At 58.5% G+C, this 9490-nt stretch overlaps 2 protein-coding genes across 2 annotated transcripts in view; one reads left to right on the top strand and one right to left on the bottom strand.

Annotated features, from left to right (window-relative positions):
* VOLCADRAFT_97374 (uncharacterized protein) overlaps window positions 1-2580 on the top strand; it is a gene marked incomplete at both ends in the record, with an annotated part of 11491 nt that extends 8911 nt beyond the window's left edge. The window contains 3 exons of the mRNA XM_002956378.1: window positions 87-470; window positions 1085-2441; window positions 2487-2580. Of these exons, the coding sequence (XP_002956424.1) occupies window positions 87-470; window positions 1085-2441; window positions 2487-2580 (1835 nt within the window). The remainder of the gene's footprint in view (window positions 1-86; window positions 471-1084; window positions 2442-2486) is intronic.
* A 444-nt stretch (window positions 2581-3024) lies between these two features.
* The window catches only part of oeeB (oxygen-evolving enhancer protein 2), a gene marked incomplete at its 5' end in the record, with an annotated part of 17689 nt that continues 11223 nt past the window's right edge, over window positions 3025-9490 (bottom strand). Inside the window, 8 exons of the mRNA XM_002956319.1 lie at window positions 3025-3579; window positions 3694-3819; window positions 3898-4037; window positions 4254-4468; window positions 4619-4696; window positions 7371-7463; window positions 7830-7877; window positions 8483-8801. Of these exons, the coding sequence (XP_002956365.1) occupies window positions 3422-3579; window positions 3694-3819; window positions 3898-4037; window positions 4254-4468; window positions 4619-4696; window positions 7371-7463; window positions 7830-7877; window positions 8483-8801 (1177 nt within the window). The 3' untranslated portion in view covers window positions 3025-3421. The remainder of the gene's footprint in view (window positions 3580-3693; window positions 3820-3897; window positions 4038-4253; window positions 4469-4618; window positions 4697-7370; window positions 7464-7829; window positions 7878-8482; window positions 8802-9490) is intronic.

The following is a 9490-nucleotide window of genomic DNA, read 5'->3' as shown; positions in this document are numbered from 1 at the left end:
CGCCGCCAGGGCGACGACGGCAACGGCAGCGGCGACGGCGGTAGCGGCGGTGGCAGAATGCCCCGCCGCCTCCGAAACTACCACAGCCGGCGGTCCGGCAGGTAGCACCTCTGGCGTCTCGGGCAGTGCAGCCGCCCGGTGGCCCGCTGGCTTCCTGAAGCCGCCGGTAGGTGGGGGCTCGGGGGGCCGGGCGGCCGGCCGGGGCCGGGGCCGGGGCGGCCGGGGCCGGGGCGCGGCTGGTTCCGGCGGTGGCCGAGCCACCGGCGTCGCCGTCGGCCGGAATGGTGCTGGCGGTTGTGACGGCGGCGGCGGCGGCGGCGGCAGCTCAATGCCACGGGGACACCAGGGCCTACAGCCAGCGATGGCCGCGGCGGTGGGTGCTGCCTCGGCGGCGACGGCGTTCCAGATCGACTTGTCGGTGTTGGCGGAGTTACCACCAGATGTACGACGGGAGGTGGAGCGCGAGTACGGTAAGAAGGCTCATGGGGTAGTGTGTGGGGTATGCCCCTCGGTTGCAGGCCAGCAGCGACCAGACCTCCTCAAGACTCAAGCACCGACGGATTGCGCTTTGGCCTTTGTCCTCCTTAGAAACGTACATATATATATATATATGCGTAGTAGTGGTAGTAATGGTAGTAATGGTAGCAGTGGCAGTAGTAGGTTGGGGTCTAGAGAGACGACGCTTCCACCTCTGCACTCCGGATGAGAGGTTGGGCTCTTTCGCCGCTCTGTTCCGCAGCTTTGTGGGAACACGCCTTCGCACGAAGGAAGGGCTTTGGGTGCCAGGCGCAGCGCCAGACACAGCGCAGCGGAACCACAACAGATATAGGGAATCTTGCCGCCTCGTTTCATCCGTTTACCTCGACGCCCACGTTCCCACCACATATAGAAATGCAGCAGCAGCAGACGGTCGAGGATTGGGAAACGATGCATACCTACCTACCCGCATGCCTGGAGCTTGCGAAAGGCTGAGCAACGATTACTAATTACGTAGTCCATTTTGAGCAACTCGCTTGCCTGGATTGATTTGCTCATCGTCTACTCACGAACCACCGCAATGCCCACACACATCCTCCACGTGCAGCAGGTCTCCTTGCGGCGCCAGCAACCCGCCATACCGCGCCTGGGCCAGCTCCGGGCCCGGCGCGCGGCACACGGCGCGCACACGGCAGTAACAGCGGCGGCGGTGTCGCCGCTCAGCCGCCGCAGGGCGTGCGGCATGTGGCGACGGGTGCGGGGCAGAGTGCCGGTGGCGGTGACGATGTTGCGCCTCAGAGCGCTGCGGACCGTGGAGCTGTTGGCCGTGACCGCCACGTGCAAGCTATGGACATGGACTCCTTGCAGCGGCGCAGCACGGGCGCTGAGACCGGAGTAGCGGAAGGTGTGGATGGCGGCGCCGCCAGGCCTTTAGTTGCGGCGGCAGCCGCACCGGGGGTGATGCCGACGAGTATGGCCGACGTGGATTTTGCCGTGCTTAACGAGCTGCCCGTTGAGCTTCGGAGCGAGATCACCGCGGAGCTGCGGCGGCGTCAAGTGGGGAATGGGGCAGCAGTGAAGGGCCCGGTGTTGCCGCCTTCGGCGCACTTGCCCCCTCCCCCTGCGCGAGGCCCCCCTGATGTCCATGTTACCGGTTCTGGACCTGTGAACAGCGGCAATGGGGCGTCCGTGCCCGCGGTGGTGGCAGTCGGGGAAGCCCATGCGGCAGTGTTGCGGCGTGAAGGTGGCTCGCGGGTTGCGGCCCCGAAGCCAGCAGCAGGAGGAGAAGGAGGCTCAGGTATGCCGCCGCCGCCGCCGCCGCCGCAGTTTCGGTTGGGACTTTCCGAACCCAGTGGCGGCGATGGGGTTGCTAAATGGGCCGGTCTGGCAGCGACTCGGGCGGGCAGTCCTGACATCGAGGAGGTGATGGCAGTGGCCGCGTTGCCTGCGTCCGCAGATCCGCAGCAGCGGCTCGCGGCGGCGGCGGCGCACATGTTCTTTGGCTCTCAGGGCACGGTGTCTGGTCCGGCAACTATGGCGGCCGCGGCTGCAGCGGCGGCTACGGCAGTACGAATTGAAGGAGGCTACTCAGACGCCGACGTGCGGCGAGCATTCCTAGCAGCCATTCGCAGCGCCTGTGCGCGTGCCGGTGTGGTTGCCGTGGGCGGCAATAGCAACGGAGTGGAGGAGGTGGCGGTGGAGGGACGGGATGGAGCCGCGGCTGCTGACGGCGGCCGCGGAGACAGCGGTCAAATTCGTGCAGCTGCAGGAGTGCGGACGCGGAGGGGCCCGAGTGAGGGAGCAACCGGGGAGGTGGCGCTGGCGGCTGTGGCAGAAGAGGACGGTGCGGGTGGTGAAGGGGAGAACCGGCGGATACAGGTGACATTCATGGCGCTGGCCCTGTGGCTTATCAGCCAGGATCATGACCTGGAGGGGGTAGTGGCAATGCTGCGGCAGGTGCTTCGGTGGGTGGGTACGCCAACATCACGGGGGAATGTTCGGTGCCGCAGCGCCCATCAGCTGCTCTGGATTGAGACTCAACGGGTTGTTCAGGCAGTGCGGGAGCATGTGCTGCACAAGTTTGGATTCTTGATGAAGTTGTAAGTAAAACGAGGTTTTGTCATGTAGCAGGATGTGAGGAAAGTGTTACTCGTATATTTCTGTATTCCGTACACTATGTTGAGATTGTTTGACTATTATGTGATGCAGACCCACAAAGCTACGTATATCTTATTCTTTCTATGTTCTTTGCATCTCGTACGCTACAACATTGATGGTGACGTGAATAGGGCAAACCCAGCTCACAAGCAGAGGAGGGATACAGGCGAATTGGACTATTTCGGTTCCTACGGCTCAATGTTGACTATGAAGGCAAACGACATTTTTTGCAGGCCTTTTAAAGCAAAAATGTCCGAGACATTGACATATTAAAGGTAGCTAAGTAATCAACCAGACCGCGTGCCGAACGCATAAACCAAACCCCAATGCTGTGCAAGTTGTGTCCCCGATGCTCTGCGACAAATGGATGAGACAGGGTCAGTGAGGGGACGACGATCGTGGAATTCTCCATATGTTACATGCACCTTTCGGAGCATAGTTGCCGAGAGTGATAAAGCCATCGCAAAACTGTTCATACACGGCACCTGACTCCTCGCCCAAGTGTATCTGTGCACTATGCCTAGGCAGCACCCACTCGGCAGGAATAGCACTACGCCCTAACAGCAATTCTCTTCTCAACCAGAATGCGACACCTCAAATCTCCGACAGAAGCCCGCATCCCCGACTCCCACCCGGTTCCACCATTCCACTGTAATTGGTAGAGTCAATTGAGATGGGAAGAAGCGCGCGTCAGCGCACCCGCCATCCTTTCAAAGAAGTTGTACTCTAGTCAACCAAAGCGGAACATTCCCGATGCCACTTCAGACTGAAAAAAGGCTGGACTGCTTTACACGACGGTGAAAGAGTCGAAGACGCCCATGGCCTCCTTCTTGACGCCCTTGAACCAGCGCTTGTCACCGACCTGAACCTTCAGGATGTACAGCTTGCTGTCGCTGCCAACAGTGGCGGCAATCAGCTGGTGGCGGCCACCCTCATCACCATCGGCTGCGGGATTGATAGTAACGCCGGCAGGGACATGTTTGTCAGCTAGCGGGAGTTAACGACTTGGCGAAGGCTACATCAGTAAAGTGATGCCTGGGAAGTGGCCCGGGTACCCACCAGTGCGGACCAGCAGCTCGTACTTGTAGTACGTCTTGCCCTTCTTGTCGGAGGTGGTGAACACGTCCAGCAGAGAAGCAGCGGACACACGGTTGGGGGCGAAGCCACCCTCCGAGACGGTCTCGCCTGCAAATAGGCGCTAACCAAGATGAATAACAGGGTCCATGCCTAGCGAGACATACATTTTCTTTCGACCCAACTTACCGGAGTACGCCTGCCTGCCCAGCAGGTAGCTGACCGACTCCAGGAACTTGTCCGGGCTGCCCAGGTCCTCAATCGACTTCTTATCCGTGGGCTGAGCGATAACGACCAGGTTGTTCACGGCATCGAAGTTGTCCTCGTAGCTGCAAAACAACAACATTTATGTCAGGGATGTGTAAAGGTTCTCGCAATGAACCAAGACTCAGGATCGGAACAGCCTGCACATCCAAGCGCTTGCAAGATCTTTGTAAAGATGGACCGAATAAACAATCTGACAAAAAAATATGCAATTCCGGCTGCCGAGATGATGAGATCAAAATATGAGCAAGGTTGCAAGTCCGCACAACTAGCAGCCTCACCGCAGGGTCACGCCCGGAAAGTCAGTCTCCTTGCTGGGGTTCCACTTGCTGGGCAGGAGCAGAGCAAAGCCATCGCCAGCGTAGGACACAAAGCCCGACTTGTTGGTCACCTTGCCGAACACGTTAGCCGAGTCACCGTAAGCGGCGCTCGACGGGTTGGCGTTGGAGACCAGAGCAGCAACGCCAGCCAGGGCGCCCAGAGCAGCGCGGCGGCTCTGCAGTGGACAATAGAAGCGCGCGGCGTTCAACTATACTGTTCCATGGCAAAGGTCCAAACCACGAACTGCACACGATCTTATACTTATGGAAGAATTATCTAAGCCTCTAGTTATGAGGTCCTACTGTCATATGGAAGGGCAACGTACCACATCCTGAGCCTGAGCGCGGACGACGACAGCCGAGCGGCGCGAGGCCGGGCGAGCCACAGGGGCGGCAGCGAAGGCCTTGTTGCACAGAGCGGTCGCCATCTTTACAGTGAAACTGCTAACGGATGCAAGTGACACTGCTACCGCTGTCAGGAACACTGTCCATATTGGGCCGATAAAGTACGGGGTCCTGATCGAGGGTCTTATGCCGTACGGCATTCCGCCTGATGCCGCTGAGGGACGCTCAGTAGGAACAAATATGTTCATCAGTTTTACGCACATGTGCTTATCTTACTTAGTCTCTACAGCCGATTCTCTGCCGCAGCTGTTCATTTCTGCCGCTTCTCTAGGAAACCAAAGTCCTCGTCATCTTATGGACGCCTTATGAGTGGACTCTCAAAGTGCACGTTTCCTTTAAAGTTGCGGTTTGTCTTGATAATAAACGTTGTCTGAGTCATTCTGACGATGTAAGGTATCATGACTAGAGCCGTCCGCACGGAACCGGAATGGCTGGAGAGCGGCAGAGGGAACAGATGCGCTTAATTTATTTGTTATGTCGCATAATCTGTCTGGCTCATATGGAACTGAGCAGTCCTGGCAATATAAGTCCACATTTTTCTATGAGCATGTGCCAGCCCAATGCGTTTGGCAGGCACAGCATGGGGTATTTCCTCTCATAGATCCGAGGATTATCTTCGTTAGCAATAAGCTGTTGTCCGGCGGGACGGTTCCCCTAGGGGCGCCCATCCTCTTATGTATGTACTGAGTTCCATCATACTGCAACGCATAGCGACCTAAAAGAAGCCTTACGGAAGCCTCTTTCTGGAGGTTCGTAGCACCCTCCTAAGATATTGCGTTGCAATGACCATCAGTTCCCGAACACTGACGGCTACACCCGCCGCTGCTGTGACTGGTCGCCAACTCCCAAATTCACTTTTTCCTCATTGAGGCAACGGCTGCACGAAAAACAGCCCTTGAGGTTATCCTGACATTACCCATCCTGTTCCCTGCCATGCTTGCCGTACTTTTCATTTCCTCTTTTAGTTATAAATCCCCATACGTGTTGATCCCGACACACCGTGTCGGGACACACTACGGTTTGGCCTTCATCTCGACTTGGTGTAGGTGTAGGTGCGGGTGCGGGGTTAGTTGGGGGAACTCGTCCTCCCGGCTAGGGCTCCTTCGCCCTTGCTCATTCCGGCACCGCCTCCTGTTCGCTGAATTGTCACGGCGACCTCTACACTACCACGTTTCCAAGCAGATTGTGGGGTTTTTAAACCAAAACCACAGCGTGGGTCTGTGGCACACCAAGTTTTGCGACAGAAGGTCGTAGAGTCCCTCTCGAACCCCGGGGGGTTCACTAATCCTTCGTTTTCTGAGTTTTCTGCGCACAATGTATGGAAAGAGGCCCCGCAAGGGCTACGTGAGGCAGACGAACGAGTGGAATGGCTAATGAATAGGCCATTGCCGGATGGTGTGGTATCGGAGCTCAAGGATCGGTTGATGAGCGGTTGGAAGCATACGCGTCTAGATGTCTAGCCAGACGTGTACCCGTCAGTTGGCAAGCAACCAGGAATCCACATGGCGAAGCATTGGATGGGTTGGGCGGCTAAGCAAGCGGGCAGGAAGGAGGTGCTCCCGCATATCACAACATTTATCCTGCGTTCAGCCAATTGTAAGCTTATGTAGGTCAGGTTTTGCTGTTGGGCATTGGCGGTGAACAGAGCGCGAAAGGGACGGCGTTATATACCTAGGGAGGAGCGGGTATGCCCCTGCTGCGGCACTGATAGCCATATTGAAGAGAGAAGCACGTCTTGCTGGACTGTCCGGTGTACTGCGAAATGAGATCTGATATGGATTTCCCACGCTTTATGCATTTGAAGGACACTATGAAGTGAGAACCTGAACGTTCAAGTTCAGGCGTTAACGCCTGAACATCTGGCGAAGATGCTGGAACGTATGTGGTCTGTCACGACAATTTAGCGTCACCGCAACTCTTGCTTTGCGTGAAGTGCGAGGTAGGATGGTGAGCATGTAACCCATATCCACACACATCATTGATGCAGGACTCCAAAGCCGCCACCAGCCGTAATAGCCAGTGTGCTATGTGCCATCCGATTAGCTCACCTCCTAAAAGGCAGCCTCGTGCGACCCAAGTCCCCTCCCCCTCTATCTCACCGTTGTTGCCAACACCGACGCCCCCCCCCCGACCCGCCAAGCTACAGCTGTCAAACCTCAATCCCCCGCCATACACCAGTACTCTTGACAGCCTGGCAGGCAGCCAGTCCCAGCCACCACAAAAGCAAACATCAGACAACAACGACCACCCCAACTGCCCCCAACCGCGAACAACAGGGCCCCGCGTATTTCCCCCCCTCCCGCTGTCCTCGAGCTCAAACACCGCAAACAGCTCGCAACCTGCTTCCACCTCTTGCCTTCGTCAACCCTCACGACTGGTCATCATGCATTTACCTCTCCCCCAAACACACACACACACACACTCAACCCCCCAGCCGCTGTTTCGCATCCTTCTCCCCCAGCCCCAACGTCACGAGGACCGCCCTCCTGCCCCGCCGCCGCTGCCGCCGCTGTGCCGGCCTATACAACTTCTCCACCCGCCCTCGACTTCCCCCCCCCCCGCCCCTGACCCCTAGAACCCCCCTTACACCTCTCAGCCACCCACAACCATTTCCCCCCCTCTTACCTCCCGCCCACCTCCCACCCCCCGCCCCGGCCACGCGGGCGGCCCCACCAGGGCCAGCAGCACCGGCAGTAGCACCAGCCCGTGCGCCGCCCCCACCACCACCAGCGCCAGATACAGCCGGAAGTAGTACACCTCGAAAATCTGCGTCCGGGCGAACGACAGCACAGCCACCCCCACCAGCTTGGTTAGGGTCACCCCGCTAAGCACCGCGGAACCCACATTTAGGAGCGCAGCGCGGGAGCGCCAGGCGCGAGAACACGGTGGCGATGAAAGTACAGAAGAGGAGCAAGGTGAAGATGATTGCGGTGGTCGTGGTAGTGGTGGCGAAGATGGCGGACTCTGAGTAATTGTGGTGGTAGGGTGGGGTGGGGGAGGCGGAGGGGAGGCGGAGGGTGGTAGCGGTGGTGGCGGTGGGGGAGGGGGAGGAGGAGGCGGTGGGGGAGGGGGAGGAGGAGGCGGTGGGGGAGCCGCCATGTAGGCGTGCATGATGTGGGCGCAGAACTCCACCGCGATGCCCAGGGCCATGGCCAGGTTGACCAGCGACACGGCGTTGACCTGGGGGAGGAGGGGGGAGAGGAGGCGGGGTGTTGGTATTATTGTGGCGGGAAGATAAATGATAGCATGAGAGGGCGACAACGATTTGAAATCCTAAGGCGTTGTCCCCCCAGCGGGGGGGAAGGGACTCGCAACTCGCGGAAGTTCACACACACACGCACACCACTGAGTGGGTTGGTTGGTTGGTCCCTGGTCCCCCCCCGACGTGGTCGGGGGAGGTTGGGGAGGTGGTGTAACGCTGCCCCAGCGCCCCCTACCCACTTCTAATACACGGGCGAATCACAGCATGTCCCCTCCCCCCTCCCCCTAGGCCGGCGGCATATTATATTCCAGCTTCACGTCAGCAGTTCTTTACTACTTTTTCGCCCCCTCTACACCTACATTTACTTCTTTATAGGTTTCCGCGGTCATCATCACCATTACATCAGCCCGAGGTCTCCGCCTTCAAGAACGCCTACTGGTCAGTTCTCTGCTTCTTGTACACTCTTTCCTTGGCAGCAGCTTTTCATGGTTCTTCATGGTTCGCCTTTCCCCCCTCTCTCCCCCTCTCCCCACTCCCTCCCTCCCCCCTCCCCCTAACCGCCTCCAAGCCTGCTGGTCCGCACCTGTATCCCCGCCAGCCACATAGCCCCCCCCAGGTGCACCAGCACGCTGCACAACACGGCCGCCAACAAACCAGCACACCAGGCGCTGCCGCTCAGAGCCCAGGCAGTGCCCACCACCGCCAGGAGCGGCAGACCAACCATCGCCGCTGTGTCGTACAGTACGGAAAGGTACTGTTCAAAAAACACGTGGAACAGCGAGTAGGCGTACACGTCCAGTTTAAGCTCCCGGGAGGCTCGGGCGGCGAAGGCGCGAGACTGCCGAGGATAGGAGGGGAAAAGGAGGGAGGGGGGACAGACGAACCACAAACGAGTGAAGCTGCTGCCAGGGAAGGGGAAGGGGAAGGGAGGGGTCATATGCAAGGAACTCAGAAATGGACTGCCGGAAGGTGTCCAAAAAAGGAGGGAGGAGGGGGTTGGGGTTCCGCTTTGTTGGCGGGAACAAAGGACAACCACCCCACCCCACCCCCGTCGATTAACGCCCAAAGCTTTGGAAACTGCTGCTGCTGCTGCTGCTGCTGCTGCAACTGGAGTACCACCCCCCGATTGGGCAGTGAGAACCCAGTGGTTCCCTCTCGCGTCCAGCAGGCCGAGTTAGTCTCGCGTCTCGAAGGAGGACTGACGACTGAACTGCTTCAAAAATTATTAAAAGGGATTCTATCCGTACGTATGTATGTATGTATGTATGTACGTTTGTATGTATTGTGTGTGTGTGCTTTAATGGTTAAATATCGAAAACCCTGACGTGGGACCCCAAGCCCCCATGTACGGGAACCCGCTTCCACTCTGTCCATATCCCCCCCCCCCACGCCACACCCCTACAATCCACAACCCCGCTCTGTAACCCCCCTACACACATGCATACATACATACATACATACATACATACATACGCACCAGCTCTCCCCCCACCCTCGCCTTCTTCCCCCCCTCCCTCCTCACACTCCCCCCCACCCAGGGGAGCCCCATCTCACCGCCCGCAGCGCCGCAATGAAGTCTGGCTGCCGGTTG

The sequence above is a fragment of the Volvox carteri genome (genome assembly GCF_000143455.1).
Source record: "Volvox carteri f. nagariensis unplaced genomic scaffold VOLCAscaffold_60, whole genome shotgun sequence".
NCBI classification, from domain to species: Eukaryota; Viridiplantae; Chlorophyta; class Chlorophyceae; order Chlamydomonadales; family Volvocaceae; genus Volvox; species Volvox carteri.
This window is presented reverse-complemented; position numbering and strand designations above follow the sequence as displayed.